The sequence below is a fragment of the Aythya ferina genome, assembly GCF_964211825.1.
Source record: "Aythya ferina genome assembly, chromosome: 15".
Classification (NCBI taxonomy): Eukaryota; Metazoa; Chordata; class Aves; order Anseriformes; family Anatidae; genus Aythya; species Aythya ferina.
This window is the reverse complement of record NC_140314.1, coordinates 1,008,061-1,025,744: the sequence shown is the minus strand read 5'-3', so window position 1 is coordinate 1,025,744 and position 17,684 is coordinate 1,008,061. Positions and strand designations below refer to the sequence as shown.

At 51.4% G+C, this 17,684-nt stretch overlaps 1 protein-coding gene across 2 annotated transcripts in view; it reads left to right on the top strand.

Annotated features, from left to right (window-relative positions):
* Positions 1 to 17,684, top strand: part of PRKCB (protein kinase C beta) — a 116,819-nt gene that overhangs the window by 81,906 nt on the left and 17,229 nt on the right. For both annotated transcript variants that reach the window (XM_084537349.1, XM_084537348.1), the window contains exons 10-15: positions 3,826 to 3,999; positions 7,571 to 7,662; positions 8,636 to 8,698; positions 10,370 to 10,508; positions 12,619 to 12,699; positions 12,920 to 13,027. In XM_084537349.1, the coding sequence (XP_084393475.1) occupies positions 3,826 to 3,999; positions 7,571 to 7,662; positions 8,636 to 8,698; positions 10,370 to 10,508; positions 12,619 to 12,699; positions 12,920 to 13,027 (657 nt within the window). The remainder of the gene's footprint in view (positions 1 to 3,825; positions 4,000 to 7,570; positions 7,663 to 8,635; positions 8,699 to 10,369; positions 10,509 to 12,618; positions 12,700 to 12,919; positions 13,028 to 17,684) is intronic.

Genomic DNA, 17,684 nt, shown 5'->3' with positions numbered 1-17,684 from the left:
TATTAGCTTTTTGTGCACAAAAAAAAAAAAAAGCAGTTTACTTTCCAGAGAGTGAGCTGGCAGATGAAAGTCCCCACTGAGCCAAGCAGCGAGGTTTAGGGGGGTGGAGGTTCAGCTCTGGTTTTGCACTCTGGAAGACCAGAAAACTACATGATCATACACCTCGTACAGGCGTGCATGGCTGCTGTAGGGGTGCTGAGCAGCGGGATGCGGGGCAGCCCTCGGTGTCCCTGCCCTGGCTGCTCTGGGGCTGCCCCCAGCTGCCCCCTGCCCGGGCTGGGCTCACTCTGCGGGTGGCCCTGGAGCTGCAGGCGGGGGCAGTCCTGTCCCCCCCCCCCGGCTTGGCAAGGGGACGGGAGATGTTCCCGACGGAGGAACACAGCGCTTGGCACAGCCCGCCCCGGGTTTGCTTTGCTGTAATATAAATAGAGAGAAGTTAAATTCTGGGGCTTGCTCATATTTTTGTAGCTAATCAATCTGTTATGCTATCGAGCTGTCAGTCGTTTTGGGGGGTTTTAAGGTGTTTTTTTGGAGTAGTGCTGATACTTTTGCCTCTGTTGTTATGGATTAGAGTGCAATGGGAGACAATTTGACAATTTTTGTGTCCCATGAAAATCTTCACACTGCGAAGTGCTCTCCTGCCCCATCCTGGTGTGAAATGTCCAGAGGACTGGTAGCAGGCACACACGGGCAGAGCAGCGGCCAGGGCCCAGGCTCTGACTCTCAGAGGTGCTCCAGCCCCGGGCACCTGCTGCACGGTGCTTGCACACCACCTCCTCGCAAACACGCGTGTCCTGCGCAGCGTGGTGCGAGGCGTTAGCAAACTGCTCTGGGCGAATTCACTTGTCCTAATCTTACTGTGTTTACAAAGCAAAGGGTACAAATCTTCCTCGCTGTCATTAGCAGGCGTTGCCGAAGCCGGCTCATCACTGGCTGTCCTTCCCCTGAGACTTCGGCTGTATCCATGCTGCAGTCACCATAGGAACCGCGATGCCAGCGAGCTGGAGCCAGCCCCGCCGGTGCACCGAGAGCGCAGAGCTCAGCACCGGGACAGGCTGTGGGTGCCAAACCTGCACCGTGCTGGCACCGCGCTGCCGAGCAGCCACAGGCAGAGCCAGGGGTGCTTGCCCCAGCCCCGCAGGCTGCGAGCTGCCCTGCCTGCTGCTCGGGGAGCAAGCTGAGTCTGCTAATGCTCACAGACTTCATGCTTGTCGGGCAGGGTGCAGGAGGTATTTTTGTGAGTGCTGTAAAGCAGAGCCTGCAATCCCATCTGCATATGCAAATTCAGAGTGATTACAACATCCTGAACAGCATTAGTCTCGATTTACACTTCTGTAGCTGCTCGCTCTGCCAGCCCAGACGTGAAAGAGCAATGCAGTAACACAGTTTTCTGCATCCCCCTTGCACACACACAGATGTGCACTCGCCCTTGTCCACCGAATGCCTCCCCGTGATGTGTGCAGTACCGCTCATCTGTAGGCAGCTGCAGAGAAGCCCTTTTGCATTTTACATGTCAGTAATGCAGGGCTGGTTGGCTCAGCTGTGGCTCAGGACTGCTATGTCATTGGAAAGCTACCGCATGAAACATTTACAGTCCATGTAAGCCCTGGAGCAGTTTTTTGCATTAATTCAGTGCACCAGCAAACCTCTGCCTCTCACCCTGCTGCAGAGACTGAGCGCTCTGGGTGCTGGGAGCTGTTCCCTGCTCGGTGGGGACGACTCGGTGTCACCCCCCCCCTCTGTCTGGGATTTTCTCCCCTACAGGCCTCCAGTCGGCAGAGTTCAGTCCCCACTGCGCTATTTACTGCTACCGAACCCCATTCTTCAGCAGCCGATTTTATCTTTACATTTTGATCTTTTCGTACCTCCAGGGAAATTTCCTGGTGTGTTCATCTCCAAACACACTCTGTTACCAACAACAACGCTCTCTCCCCTGAGAGTCTCCAAGCAAAATATCTTGAAAAGCACCAGGATGCTTTCCAAGCTCTGCTCCGCGCTGCGATTTCTCTGCTTCCCAAGTGGACTCCTCCTGCTGTTCCCCCCGGAGCAGTCCGTCCCTGGCAGTAACAGATGCTAGGCTCAGAGATTCTCTCTTTTACTTGCTTTTTCTCTGAAAGGGTTATGGATAGCAAGGTACGTCTGCACACTAGTGACTCTGCATGTGAGCCACTGACTTCCACAGAAGTCTTCATTTTCTCTCAGCCTGTCCTTGGAGTGGCTGCTTCTCTTTTCCACCAACTTGGAACTGCCAGAGCCCACCTGCCTTTAAAAAATCAGCCCCGTATTTTAGCACCTGTGCACAGCAGCATTGCTCGAGTGCTCGTGCCCCATGCTGCAGAATCTCAACTTCCTTTAAACATCAGCAAGTAAATAAATCCATTACTGAAGTCGCTGCTCTGCTGCCAGTCTGCTTTTTAACACTGCCGATGGATGAGGACGGCGTGTGTTCGCTGCAATCCTGTGCCCCACTGATGAAAATGTAAATGTCAGTGGCTTTTCCAAAGCACTTGGCGCTCGGAAGCCCTGACGCCTTCCTCGGCTAATCCTGACAAGCAGAGTGTCAAGGACAGCCAGCCTGTCACCGAGCCAGAGCCAAGCGCATGAAATGAGCCAAAGAGCCACATGCTTTTAAAAAGTACTCCCTAAATGTGACTGTTATTTTTGCTCTAACAAGTGGGCGGGCAGCAGAGACCTCAGCCTGGCGGCTCGTTGCTGCGGCCCCTGCCTTGCTGCCTGGCAGTGGCAGCCACCGTCCTGTCCCCACGCCTGCTCTGCCCCAACAGGACGGGGGTGCTGGGGGTGGCCGCTGGCTCTGCCACCAGGCAGCTCCGTGCCCAGCTCCTGCTGCCCTGTGGGGGCGGCTGGGGGCTGTGGTGGGGGCAGCACAGTGTGGGTCAGCTCTCCGTAGCCCCACATGGGAGCTGCCAGCACTCTCGCTGCAAACCCGCTCTAGAGAGAAACGCCGTGCAGTTCCTTGCAGTTCCACCCTTTTGATGTCAAGTTCTCGTAATTTATTTTCAAAACATCCTGACTGCTGCTCCTGATGTGACTGGAGGATCTCAACAGACTCTTCCAAATGTAGAGCAATTCATTTCCACTGAGCTCTCGAATCTAACGTGATGCGAGGCTGAGGGAGAGGAGCTGGGATGCAGCTCCCCAGCCCCCTTTGCTTTGCTGGCAGCAGGAGGAGCAGCTCACGCTGATGGAGCGTGGTGGAACGGCTGGGGGGGATCCTTGCTGGGGGGATCCTCGCTGGGACGCATGATTAATGAGAGAAATATGCACCAGCAGAAGCAGTGCATCCCATCTATTGCAGTAAATAAATCTGCAAATGGGTGAAAACGGTTTAAAAAGTGAGGTTGAACGGATTCTTCTGCATGAGGGGGGATTTGGCTGGGCAATGGGCTGGCATATAATGAGGTTTTGGGCTGGCACATAATAGGTTTTGGTTACTGTGCGCTTTGTGGAGGGTGTGTGCGAGGCACAGAAAATCTTGCTGCTTTCGTGTACTATTAGCTTTGTACTAACTTTTCCATTGCAAGTTTTTACCATTAAAAAAATGGTAAAATGTGAATGGTTTGGAACTGTGGCACGGGCAAAGCGCCTCGGGCTGGGTTCACCAAGGGGACTGGGCCATAAGGTCGTAAACATGTTACCTGTTACAGCAAGAGCTCCCAAATACTTTTGGAAACATCCCCGTTAGCTTTCTGTACCATTTGGCACTCTTCTGAAGGCTGTAACGAGAACTGCACAATACTAAGCAGGCTATAGATGTGGCAGATGTGTGTTTACCAACATCCTGCACGTGTTCTCTCCCTGGCACAGGTCATGCTGGCGGAGAGGAAGGGCACCGACGAGCTCTATGCTGTTAAGATCCTGAAGAAGGATGTTGTTATCCAGGACGATGACGTAGAGTGCACCATGGTCGAGAAAAGGGTGCTGGCTCTCTCCGGGAAGCCTCCGTTCCTGACACAGCTTCACTCCTGCTTCCAGACGATGGTGAGTGCCAGGCACCTGCCTGCTGCCCTGCGTGCCCTGGGCAGGCGGGGAACCCCTGCACCGGACACACTGGGAGCCTGGTGCTTTGCAAATCAGGTGTCATTCTCTTGGCTTCGCTCATGAGCCAGTGGGCAGAAACCCTCTTTGAGACTCCTGGCACTGCCAGCATCCCAGGGCTGATGCTTTCCTGGGCTACTGCTTGTTTATGCATTTTAGCTTTTCTAAAACGTGCCATTGCTTTTATTCATGTTCCTTTTTCTGGATATACATCATCATACTTCCAGAAGTGGCTGTGTAATTTCCCCCTCAACAAACTTATAGCTTGCCCGATTTGTTTGCAGAAATGCCTCCATGAACAAAGTGTTTGTGCTTGCATGTTAGGCTGGAGACTGTAATGGAGAAGATCTGCACCCTCGAGATTTTTTCATTAGGCAACTTCTGATTGCGTTGATGTGATTTCGTAGCCCTTCAGAAGGCCCCCTGCCTGTGATTGGAGTTATGATTCAATAGCAAAGTGCTGTGCTTTATCTCTGAATTCATTCTTGTGATCAAAAATCAGAGTAGGCAGTGAAAACTAATACAAAGCACAGGAAATTCAGTTTGAAATGGGTGTGCTATTGAGTTTGTACAAATCAGAAACGGGGATAGGGAATGGGGAAGGGGAAGGGGGACTTTTAAAGCAATCTCTGGGCTGCCGTTGGGCAACCTGTAAATGAAAATGTCCAGGTACGTGTCAGCAGGAGCGGGGAGAGGTAATCAGTGCAGCCCTTTAGAATGACGACAATGCTATCCAGGAGGATTACATTTTAATATTATCCCAGAAATTTCATTTACCAAACACATTCAGTGTATTTAAAGAGTGTGGACCGGCTTTGCGGCACAGTAATCAAAATGTGGCAGGAGAACCTATTTCACACAGCATCTCTGTGGCATCTGAAGTGAGTCAGTGCGGGATTATTCCTGGCAGACCTATAGTAGCTTAATAGTAATCGTATTTGTAATGTAATCAAAATGTATAGCAGGGTGTATTATCAAATGCTGGCACAAAGCACTTTGATTTCTGGGAGCACAGTCCAGAGCTTCCTTCTCAGCCTGGGCTGTTAGCTCAGCTGACAGCTGGGGGAGAGAAAAGCCTGAAATCTGCGTTTTAGAGAAGTGAAGATAAGCGAGGAGAGAGCTGCGTGGGCCCGGAAGGAGAGGGAAACTGTAGGGCCCTGGGGACTGACTGCGGGGGCCCTGGGGCTGTGCCCGAAAAGGTGCAGGGTCTGCATGTGGGCTGCGGGGAGGTGCTGGTGTAGCTGGGTGTACCCAGCCCTCCCCTTCCCCTTCCCCTTTCCCTGGGGCTCAGCCCCAGCAGTGGCACTGGGAATGATAAATTCCGTCTGGAAGGGGGCTTGGTGGTTGTCCCGGCACCGACTCCTATTCACAGTACGGAGTCAGGCAGGAGGTGGACAAACCAAATGGTTGATCAGAAGAAGGATTTGGCAGGAGCCCCGGGAGTCGTGTGCTGGCTGCTCCGGAAAGGGGCCCCATGCCGCCAGCTCCACGCGGGCGCTGCCGCAGTATCTGCACCTTGCTGCTGCTCCGTGAGCTCGGGAGCTCCAGACTTGGAGAGACCCTGTCCTTCCTCCCACGGCAGGAGCAGGACAGATCCGTCTGCGTCCCCCTGTGGGCTGGCCAGCCATCTGGCTGCTTTATTCGTGATTTTTATTTTTTTTTCCCTGAGGCAGCATCATTCTCTCCTCCACCCAAATGAGGAAAGCTCGAATCCTGCTTTTAGAGCTCAGCTGGCTGTTTCAAGAGACCGTCTTTTTAATATTCTTCCTCCTTGAAGTTGATCGATATATTTAGGAAGCAGCTGCAAACAAGCACCGTGTTGCTTGGCCTTCCCGTTCCCGTCAGCAGACAGTGCTGTGGCAGTGGCAGCTGAAGGTGACCTTTCCCCCATGCGTGGCTGCTGCGCCGCGAGGCTTGGCAGAGGCAGGCAGGTGCAGGGGGCTACGTGCGGCATTCCCGCTCTGCTGGTGAGCTGAAACCCCTCTTCTGCCCCATCAGTGCCACGTTTTCCATAGCCCGACTGCCCCTCGGGTGCTGTCCTTCACTATCATTAAGGCTGCAGTGGTCAGGGTGCCCGTGCAGGGCCAAGGTGCTGCGCCTGGCCGAGGAGCCAATTACCCCAATCACCCAAGTGACTCCATAGCCGTGATTATGGGAGTGCTCCCATTTGCATTTCTTCTGGGCTCCTTGTCCTCAGTGTCCTAAAAGCTTGGCTTTTTTAAGGAGGAAATTAAGTGAAAAATGAGGATTATTATGTAACACCACGAACCTGGAGCTCTCCCAGCGCTTCAGCCTCTGTGTCCCTGCTTTGGGGTGTCTGCAAGGAGAGCATGGGGCTGGGGCTGGGGCTAAGGTGAGCCTCGAGCCTCGCTGTCCAGGGCTGTCTGCGGGGTCCTGCACACTGGGGCCCCGTGGGCAGGTGTGTGAAGGCTGTAGGGAGCTGGTTGTTGTAGGAAGGGTGACTCAGGCCTGATGTGACAGCGCTTCGCTGTTCCCATCCGCAGCTGACGTGCGCCCATGCTGGAGCACAGATGCCTGCTGGTAGCAGGGAAGATGCATTTGGGCGCCCGTCTGTGCCCCACTTCTGCAGGCACTCAGGCGGTCCGAAGACGTCGCTTTTCCCTCCCCCAGAAAAGCTCTGTGCTTGTGGCAGGGGGAAGCTGACATGTTTAGGTTGGTGGTTTTGGCAGTCCTGCATGATTTTCTTTGGAGATATTTCCCATTTGAAAAAAAGAGCTGTGAAACATCAGAGGGAAGTGGCATTTCAAGGGCATGGCTCCTCCAGGGTAGAGGTGTCCCTGGCGTTGAGTTCCCATCTGCCCAAGGCTCCCCTGCCTCCCGGGACTGGCAGGGCTCATGCCAGAGCTCTGCTGGGGATGCTGCATGGCAGAACACAGCTGCTTCTGGTTTATTAACCCACGGTTCTGGGCTTTGTGGGAATACTCAGGTCTTGTTTCTCGCCTTGCTGATCTTCTGGGGCTTGGGGCAGGGCACAGTGCGAGCCCAGGGTGCCCCAGCATGCAGGCTTGGCTTCCACTGGCACAGCAGGCTGCAGAGAAAACCACGGCTTTTAAGAGCTTACCTGGAAATTTCTCAGGTCTGTGGCTGTGTGGCTGCCTCAGTGTGGAAGCAGGGGAATGCTTTAATACCAGCTAGGTGCTGGCTCATCAAACGCCCTGCAAAATGGGTTCAGTGAAGAATGAAAACTAATTCGTTAATGGGAATGAAAAACCTCTGTTGTGGGAATTCTTCCGCTTGCTATCAAATCTATCTGCAGAAGTGCATGAGGTTCAAGTCCAGAGCACTGGAAAGGAATTACCACATCTGTCTCACGGGCTCCGTATGAACACAAACTCCACCTGCACCCCTTGGGGAGGGCAGTAATGGTAACTGTATTGCCGTGAAAAATACAGACCGGAGCTGTCAATTGCTTTGGCTGTTATTTGTGACCTCTGCAAATTCCCTGCTCTAATAACTCTGCTGCTAATTGTTTGCTTTTTTTGTTTTTTTTTAGGATCGCTTGTATTTTGTGATGGAATACGTGAATGGTGGGGACTTAATGTACCAGATCCAGCAGGTTGGGAGGTTTAAAGAGCCACATGCTGTGTAAGTTCAACAGACCTAGTTTGATACCTTCAGGGTAGGTATTTGATGTATTTGTGTCAGTCTCTGGAAAAATAATCCAAGGCACGGGCTTTTGTGGTGCAAGTCCTGAGCGAAAAAAGAGGGGAAAGGAAGGACAGCAGCAGTGGGAAGACGCGAGACAATTCTTTGGTGCTACGGATGCCGGTGCCTCCGGCTCCTCCTTGGGGCACATTGCACTTGTCAGTGGGCAGATACCTGACCTCCATGCATGTACCAGACAGGGAGATCAGGGGGAGGCACAGGTGTAGGAGGCAGCTGAGGGCTCCTGCCCACGGCACTGCCCCCACACCTGGGTTCTGCCCCCGCACACCCCTGGGATGTACGAGGGACGTTTGGGCTTTGGCTGCCCTGCGGGGGTTGCCAACCAGGGTGCTCACTGGTGGCTTTTGGCTCCTGCTCCCTGTGATCTGGACAGAGCAGAATGTGTTTGTGAAAGCCTTCATATGCTTAATTAAATAACTGAAACAGTGAACGGGGCCCGGATGGGTTTGAACCAGCATCAGGCACACAGGGCACTCTGTAGCTCTGGCACAGCCCTCCAAGACCCAGAATATTCATCAAAGAAAGCAGTGGCAGTGCATGCTATCCCCTCCGCCTCCCCAAGATGACAGATAACTTTTCAAGCTGCATTGCCGGCACACAGTAACAAACAGCTATAGATCCCAGCTCTCTCTTAATGAGAATTTGTGTAACGAGAAGTGACAGCCCCCTGCTAGCCCACAGCAACCTGATCACATCTCTGCCCGATCCGGAGCGGAGGGTGGGTTGTGTCCTTCTCGTGTGATGCTTGTCCAGTATTTTTATGTTGTGGCTGTCTTTATCCTTTGGTCATGTATGCCCAGCGTGTTTCTTCTAGTGCAATTGGATCTGAAAGGTTTTCATTTTGATTTATCTCCTTTAATTATCAGTCCTCCTTTTAAATCTTTCATTTCAGATTCTACGCTGCAGAAATAGCCATTGGCCTCTTCTTCCTGCAAAGCAAAGGCATCATTTATCGGTAGGTGAGCAAGTTCCTCCACCCTCTGTTCCCCAGAGAACTGCAGCCAGAGCAGGTTGCAAGGACAGCGGTGCCACGGGCTGCCCTGGCTGCCCCAGGGCCCTCTTCTGTGCCAGTGCCACAGGCAGAGGTTGGCAGCCATGCACCAGGTGTGCGTGCCCAAAACAGGGCTGGGAGCCTCGTGGTGACACTGCTTTTTCAGAGGGTGCTTGTTTTTGTCCTCGTTTTATAGGAAAGAGAGCTCATAAAAGCAGCTTTGATTCTTCTTTTGCCTCTGCTCCATGCGTTTCTCTCCATTCAGCGCATGCCACTGGTAGCAGGGATTGTCTGAGCCACGTGTTTTGCTGCAGGACACTGTTTTCTTATCATTAAATTAGAGTAAGTGCTTATGGAGGGGTTATTCGGAGAGCTCAGTGCAAGTCTGTCACTTAGAGTCAGATACTAAAACTTCTTTTCCATTTGCAATATGATTTACAGCATCCGAGGTTAGCTGGATGAGTGCTGAGCGCGGGGCCATGCTCCGAGGCTGCTGGTTAAGCACTGAAACTCGTGAGCTGCTGCCCTTCCCTGCTCGGGAGTATTCCCAGCGCCCAGGGTAGAGCAGAGCATCCTAATGAGTGTCAGACAGCATTAAGCGCTTGCAAAAAGGAAACGCCAGCTGCACTACTGAGTTGCGAGTTGCTGGAGACTGTTCTGAAGATGAAAGGAGCGGAGCAAGCCTGATGTGAGGGATGATTTTTGCCATCAGCTGCCGCAGAGAGAGATTCTGGGTCTGCAGTCCCCAGTGCTCCTTTCTTCCTCCAAGTCTGATCAGGGCTGTAAGCACTGGCTAGAAAAAAACTATCTTAGAAAACAGCAAGTCGTAAATTTTGCTGTTCCTTCTATTATGCTCTTACCTAACCAAAGTTGAAACCTGCCAAGCAGAAGTATCTAAAGTGTATTTTTGCCAGTCAAACATTCTTGACTCCAAGAGCAGCCCAGTATACTTTGTGCACGTTGTGACAGTGACACTGTTCTGTTGTAGCCTTGGTCCCAGCCCTTCATGTGCTTTGGTGCATGTTCACATACTGTGCCCCAAATGCCGAGTGTTTGCCACAAAGCTGTCCTTCAGCTCACGGTACCCATCCTGGTGAGGGCAGGCAGCTCTGGCAACTGGTCAGGGATCGTCTCGGCTGGAGGCACCTCTGGGTTGTGCTGGGGAGCAAAGCTCTGGTGGGAACGGCCACAGCCACCACAAACGTGCTGTGGGTGAGGATCAGAGAGAAACACTCTGGTTTGTATTTTCATGGGGGAGCAAAGCACAGGTGATACAGGGACTTTTGCTGAGTAGGTACCTACTTTTTTGTTGCTGGTGAGCTTTAAACACACTTTGATTTTCATAGGTGCAAAAGAAAGAGCCATTAAACCTGTCTCCCTGCCACACTGAGAGTATTTTCTGTCATACACTTAAAAGCGATTTGCCCAGCGTGGTGTTCCTGTGGGTTAAAAGTAAAATAAACGTTTCATCCTGACATCGCCGATTTGTTTGTACTCATTTCCCCACACACTATCCTACAAAGAGCCCGTGTGTGAGATGAGGCCGCAGCTCGCTCCCAGGGGTCAGGAGGTTTGTTATTGCTGCATGGCCTCGCTCGTGGTCGTCTGTGTAATTGCTTTACTGCGACATTGTAGGGACCTGAAGCTGGACAACGTGATGCTGGACAGCGAAGGGCACATCAAGATCGCCGACTTTGGCATGTGCAAAGAGAACATCTGGGACGGGGTCACTACCAAGACCTTCTGCGGCACCCCTGACTACATCGCGCCTGAGGTAGGAGACCTGCAAGGCAGGAGGTGTTTGGGGATGGCACTTCCAGGGGGGAGAACCTCCTCCAAGGGAGAACCCACTCAGCAGGAGCCGCTGTGCTCCCAAGGGGTCTGAACCAGAGCCATGGGGAAAGTGCTGTGCCAGGGAGCCCGCACCCCTGCCAGCCCCGGGCTGGGAGAAAGGAATTACCCATGGGTAACGTTTCCCTGGGAAGTGGAGATTTTTGGATCCCTTCAGCTTGCTGCCCGCAGGAAGGGCTGCGTGCCTGGGGAGGAAAGGCACCCTGCCCTGCCCATGGCTCGAGATTGCCCCAGTTGCTGTGCGTTTGGTTATTGCTGGCAAGATGAAGTTGCACACAGCATTTACGTGAAGTGCTCCATGTGTGCAATTTAATGTCAGATTTGTGAAATTCAGGTAGGTAATTATTCGCAGACGTCTGTTCCCTTGAAATAAAAATATCCCTCTGAAATCTCACTTTGCTGAATTTTCAATGATGAGATTAATATTTATTCGTTTAAATATTTTAGAGAGATTCTCTTTGCTAGGACAGACTTAGGTGCACTTGTATGCTAAGCTATGCTGGGTTTTGCTGCAGCCAGAGAGGCTTTTAATTACTAGTTCAAATGTGTATTGCGTATTCTTGTCCCACCAAGATTAATATTGGTGTCCTATTGCTACGCAGCTCTCTTGCTCTGTGTGATTAATACTCTTTCAAAGCAGGACAAATGACCGGTTCTCTTGGTATTTGGCTGAGCATTATCATTTACACTCTTATTTTCTTCTGCTTGCTCTTTTTTTTTTTTTTTTTCCAAAAGAAAAACAGGAAATGGGAAATTAGGATAAAAATCACTGGAGTATCCAGGAATCCCATTAAATCCTGCTACCAGTGGGTCTCAGAAGAGGAAAGATACACGTCCCCTGCCTTACAACACAAAGTGGGGCACTGAGTTCCACCGTGGCCTGCTGCAGGGTGGCCAAGGCAGTGGCAGGGCCCGGCCCCACGTCCTCCCCATGGGACCCCCATTTTGAGGGCAGCACGCGATCGGCATTCGTGCCTGAGCGCGTGAGTCTTTGCAGAATAGAGTTCAGTAATTGAGAGGAATAAATTGGGTAATTGTTTTGCATTAAGTAGCAGATGGCGAAGCCCAAGGCCTGTCCAACCCCGAGAGCTGAAATGCCGCCCGTCAGCTGCACCCAGCAAACGAGCCAGAGCCTGGGATGGAGCCCCTGGGCTCCCCACGCACCCCGGGCTGAGCACACCCTGCTCGGGGGCAGACCCCGTGCCCTCCTGCAGGGCTGTTCCGCTATGGAAGTCACAGCATTTCAGATTTTACAAAGTAAATCATGGAAAATGTAGGAATATTTGTGCTTTGGTGCCTGATCCAACATAAATTTTGATATTAGAATTTAAAAAAAAAAAAAAAAACAAACAAAAAAAACATCAGCATTGACTTTAACTGCAAAACAACTGCATTGCTTAGCTAAGGGTGATTCTGTTAGGTTCTGTTAGTTTTTGCTGTTTGTTTGTTTGTGTGTGTGAGGGAGGGAGGTTCTGTAATAAATAAGAGAAAGCAAACTGGCAACCTGGAAGGCAGAGTTTTGGCTACCCACATTCTGCAAGCCTGTTTTGAAGGGCCTCAGCCTGTACACAGAGGGCCAAACTCTGGGTTATTTCAAACAAATGCACTGAAATCAACAGCAAAAAAAAACATATTGCATCAAGGTAACCACAAAGAGTTCCTGCTCCTGCCCCTGTTGAAGCAACGTGCCTTGCTGTGAGCGCTCTGAAAGGGCACAGTAAATGTGCTGGAGTTTTGCCTGAATCAGAAGGAATTTGCCCAAAATCACAGTGAATATTCTGGTGTGTTGTTTTTTGTTTTTTGTTTTTTTTTCCAATATTTAGTGCACATCTGTAGAGTGATTTCTTTTAAACTTACTGGATCCTTGGCCTATTGTGTGTTCTGTTTATAATTGCAATTTCACACTATTTCGGAGAATCAAGTCTCAGTAAATAACCTTGTCCTTTTGACCCAGACTACAGCTTGAAATTAGTTTGCGTTGTGCCAACAGGTGAGAAATGGATGTGTAATCCTGCTGTTTGTGTTGTTTCCAGATAATTGCTTATCAGCCCTATGGGAAGTCGGTGGACTGGTGGGCATTTGGAGTCCTGCTCTATGAAATGTTAGCTGGCCAGGTAATTGAATTTTAATTGATTCCTATGGGTTGGTGCTAAATTCCGTTGTGAGCACATGCCGACGTGCAATTTGCTCTGGTGCTGGTGACTGGGGGGGTCCTCAGCTCCGTGCAGGAGATGGAGCCGGGACCGGAGCCGTGGCGCGGGGGCGAGGGGCTGAGCTGCTGCCCCCAGGGGCAGACACAGAGATGCCGTTGATCCTCGGCTTGCTTTGCTCCAGGCTCCCTTTGAGGGAGAAGATGAAGACGAACTCTTCCAGTCCATCATGGAGCACAACGTGGCCTACCCCAAGTCCATGTCCAAGGAGGCGGTGGCGATCTGCAAAGGGGTAAGGGCTGGCTGCTGGTGGCTGCGAGCAGCGGGCGCGCTCCCACAGGGCTGCAGGTTTCCCAGAGCAGGTTCCTTTGGGTTGTGGTGGATAAAGGCTGGCTACGTCCTGATGTTGTGCTCGTGGTTGTTGCTTGGGGCTGAGCCTCATCTCAGCCAGACAGTGCTAAGCAGGGCTATAAATATGGTTTTGTGTAGGAATTTTAAAATGTTAGCTTTTAATAGTTAATATTTAAAACTTCTGAATGTTCTATATCTCAAAATAGTGTTTCTATCTACAAATGACACATCTTGCATTTAATGCTCCCACTGCTGTCCCTTTCCAGTTTTGGATTCAGAGTTGGTGTTACAAACAGGATGTTTGCTTCTCTGATGGGGCAATGCTGCTGAAGGTGCTCCACGCTCAGACTGGGTCCCAGGGAAGCAAGGCTTCCCCAGCCACCTGGCAAATCACCTTCAGCAGAACACAGTAAAATTGACACCTCGATTTAGAAACCACACTACTGACTAAAGGGGGAATTTCCACAAAATTTCCTCACCTTCCTTCATTCTCTCGTTGGTGTTTTAATTGGGGCGTAAGGGGAAAGCCTGCTGGTTTTGTGGCTGTGCAGGAAGATGGCAAGATGCTGTGTAATGCTGAACGCCCTTATCCTTGCCGTGCCTGAGGGAATGATGCTTCTGAGCGAGCAGAGGCTGGAGCAGGGATAGGTCTTTATGCCTGCTTTGTTTTCTGTTGCATCAGTCAAAATCTGAATGCTGTAAATAGATAAGAAGAGACCGTGATTGAAACGTCTGCTGGGTGTAGCTGTAATGGCTTTTCTCACTTCTGGAAATGTGAGGCTGAATAGGAAGAAATTTAGCCATGCGTAGAAAAGCTTGGTTCTTTATAAATACTTGTCCTTTGGCAATGCAGTGGTTCCCTCTGCACAAGTGCTGTTGCAGGGAAGTGTGCAAAAAAACTCGTGATGTTCTTTGCCATCACCACGCTGCTACACCAGAATTTTTTCTTAAAAATATGTGCAGTATTTAGGAACCATCAATAAGCTGGAAAAAGAGTTTTTACGTTTTCCCCTCAAATACAGGGAAGTACATTTGGGTTCACCACAGAGCCATCGAGGCCATGCTTTTTGGGTCGCTATGTGGCAGGTCTTCTGGGAGGGCACAAAACCAGCCTTGTGTTGGTCTGGAGGAAAGCAGCAGAGAAGCCCCCACGTTTGAATGTGAGGGACTTGGTACTTTACTGCCATGCTCTCCCAAAAGGATTGCAGAGGAATTTTGTTGCTCCTACACAGTTTCACTCTGGCATGTGGGTGCCAGTCATCACTTGCTGTGGATTCGGATATTGCGTTGTACAGCTCGGAGATGAAAAGCATTTGACGCTGAAAGCCTTGCATCGGCATGAGCCAAGTAACAAGTGTTCATCAGAGCGAGTTGGCTGGGAAGCAGGATGGAGAGTTAACCAGAACACAGCTCCTTGACACTACAGTCAGTGCCAATTAGTAGATCAAATGGAGCATTTTCCTTCTCCGCTGTCAGCTCGGATTTTGTTCTGAAGGCTGGTGCAGGCGCTGTTGTTTCTGTGGTGCAGGTACTTTGCTTTGCTGTCTTGAACCCTGGCTTGGCTACCAGGACCCAGCTCCCCCATCACCCAGGCTCCTGTTTTGAGCTCATGGAGCAACGAACTTGTGCGTGCACAAGAGCGTTGGCACAAATAACCAGCCCTTTTCCTTCCCATATGGAGGGCTTTGACTGTGCCTGAGCAAAGCAGCCCTTTCCAGGTGAACAGATTGCCTGTGAGCATAAGCTCCCTCTTTAATCTCTGCCTAGTAGCAAAGGCATAAAGTGGCATGTTTGCCTCCCCAAAGTTTACAGGTATTTAGAGCGGTATTTCCGCGGGCGGTGCTGCCCCAGAAAGGCAGATAGTACCTGCTGAGCACCCTGCTTCATCCCAGTGCCCTGCGGGTACGAAGAGGGAGGCTGAGAGGCTGCGGGTGCTGTGGGGCAGCCGCTGTGCGTGCTGCGTTGGGACCAGCTGGGATGCCAGGAGCTGCTGGGGTGCGTCGCCTGGCAGCGGTCTGGCAGCAGCAGGGCTGTGACACCCGCCTTACTCTGCCCCTCGGTGCAAGGTGTGTGCTGCTGAGTGAAGCCCATGAACATGTAGCATCTGCTGGCCTTCGAGAGACAAAAAACAAAGCTGCAGTTAGGGAAAGCGCTGGAGTCCACGCTTGGACCTCCCTGCATTTTAAGCCACCAACATCAGATATCAGATATCACATTGCAGGTGATGTACACCTTTCAGCACCCTTCCTCATTTACAGAAGTTTGAAGGGTTTCGGTGCATTAGTGTGGGGATTAAATCAACTTTTTCCTGTTTAATACAAACAAAGCTAAATGCTTATCCTATGTAAGCCAGGAGAATCAATCTGCATGTTTATGGGGTCCTATATATCAATAACAGATGGTGCCTTCATGCTTACATGAATAAAGGCACAATAGAAAAACAAGAAAATTTAATTTTTGGACGCATATATTGAAAATACTGAATACGTGTGTTGTAGTACAGCTCTGTTCAGCTTTACAGGCAGGTACATGAAGTAGAAAATCCTTTATGATTCATTAATCAGGCTGAGCTGTTCTGACTGTGGTGTGCATTGGTGTTGCAATGAGGAAGCCAGGTTTAACACCAACACTTCAATTTAAGCGTGGGGGGTGTGCGTGCAAAACAACTCCCAGCACGAAGCAGCAGGTAAGAAACAAAACTCTGGCTGGGAGAAGCTAATTAGTAAATGAGCAGAGGCTGAATTTACTGGTGCGTGCGGGCAGTGTCTGTAGAACAGAGCGGTGCTGAGAGGCACAGACGTGTTCCCTGGTGCAGGCAGGGGCCCGCTCTCCCCATGGGGCACATCGGTCCAGCACCAGAGCCAGGCAGGTTTGGGTCCCCCCGGGGATGGGAGCAGGTAGCAGGGAAGGGGCTGGTGCCCCCCAGCCCCAGGAGCATTCGCAGCATCCCTGCGGTGCGTGCTGTGCAGATAGGTGACCGGCACCTCGCCCTGGGTGAGACTTTCACTGCTGAATTTTACGCGTGGGCATCTGCGAGCTTTAATGTCTGCCGAGACACAGATCCTGCAGACACAGACCTGCTTTCCCTCATTGCCTCAGATGATCTCCGGCACTAGAAGTTAAAGAGGTGAGTGCATGTGTTCAGGAGCAGCATGTAATAAGCAAGACCCAAGAACAGATTTCTTTCCATGTTTGCTGAATGCAAACTAAGCAATTTGCAGCGACAGCCAAATCACTAAATCAGTTTATTAGCACATTTCAGGCTCTTGAACTGTTGTCAGAGACTTGCTTTAGAAAAACCTTATTGAGACACAGGATGCTTTTTATTTTCCTGTTCTAGTACAGCTAAGTGGGATCTGACTGAATTGTCAGGATGCTGTCCAGAGCCTGGTGAGGGGATGAAAAGATCCTCTTGTTTCACTGAGCCTGTATCAGACTGAAGTGGGTGCAGTGGGAGGCAGCGCTCCTGCCCTGCCTGGTCTCCTGCCCCATGCCCTGTTCCCCTCTCCTGGCAGCAGTGACCTGACCCACCAGTCCGTGCTGCTCCTTCAGCAGCTTCTTCCACCTCACCAGGCATCTTAGGCTCAGGCATACTTAATTAAAAGAGGCTGCAGCACCAGAGACCTCATTATTTCCCCCAAAAAATAAAACACAAGTTTCACAAGCATCTTGACGCTGTTTCCGCTGTGCCCTGCAGCCCCCAGCCCCTCCACCTGCCCCCCTGTGCCCCCAGAGCCCTCCCTGCAGATTCGTGTTGAGGTGCACGCAGCTCCCCGTGGCCATGGACACACGGGGCACAGGCTGCTCGCTGTGGGGCCAGCTCCATGCCCTGCCCGGCCCCACAGCACCTGCAGCCCCCGCTGCTTGGGTTGCTGTGCTGGTTGGTGTCAGGGGACACCTGGGTATAAAAACCTTTCCTGCTACCCATCTGCGGGGTGCAGTGCGGGGCCAGCCTGGCTTCAGCCTCTGCAGAGCTGGGGGTCAGTGCGGGCAGCCCCACGTTTAATAAAGCAGTCCTTGTGTCGCAGGTGCACGGCTCATGTTCTCCGTGCTCATCAACTGTTCTAAATCTCTGGAATCTCCTTCTTATCTCCAAACACGGCTCAAACAATGCCCCCCGGATATTAATGTTTGTACAGCGGCCCTTGATTCCCGTGGCCCATTTCACTTCTCTTATTGAGTCAGTGAAGAGGAGAAGTTCAGATGATAAACAGCATTAATGGGTTGTGTGTGCTTTTTTCTCCGAGTTGACTCCTTCACTAGAAATACATCTCTTGTCTGTGTGGCTGCAGATTCAGAGAAGTGGGGGTTCTGCTTCTAGGGCTAATGAAGCCTTTTGAGGACAGATTGTCAATTTTAAATGGGCAGTGGCCTTTAAAATTAATTATGCAGCTGCTGAGAAGTTTGCCACCAAGCCAGCTGAGCGCTAAGCAGCTCGTTCGCACCCCGCTGGCCCTGTTGGAGCCGCCTGGCAAGGCTGCAGCGGTGCTGGCAGGGCTGCTGGCAGCCGGGCGCTTCTGGTGAGCGGCTTCCTTCCACGAGGAATAGGGGCTGTGCTGCTCCCACCCTGCTCCCGTACCTGTGCTCTGCTGTGGCCT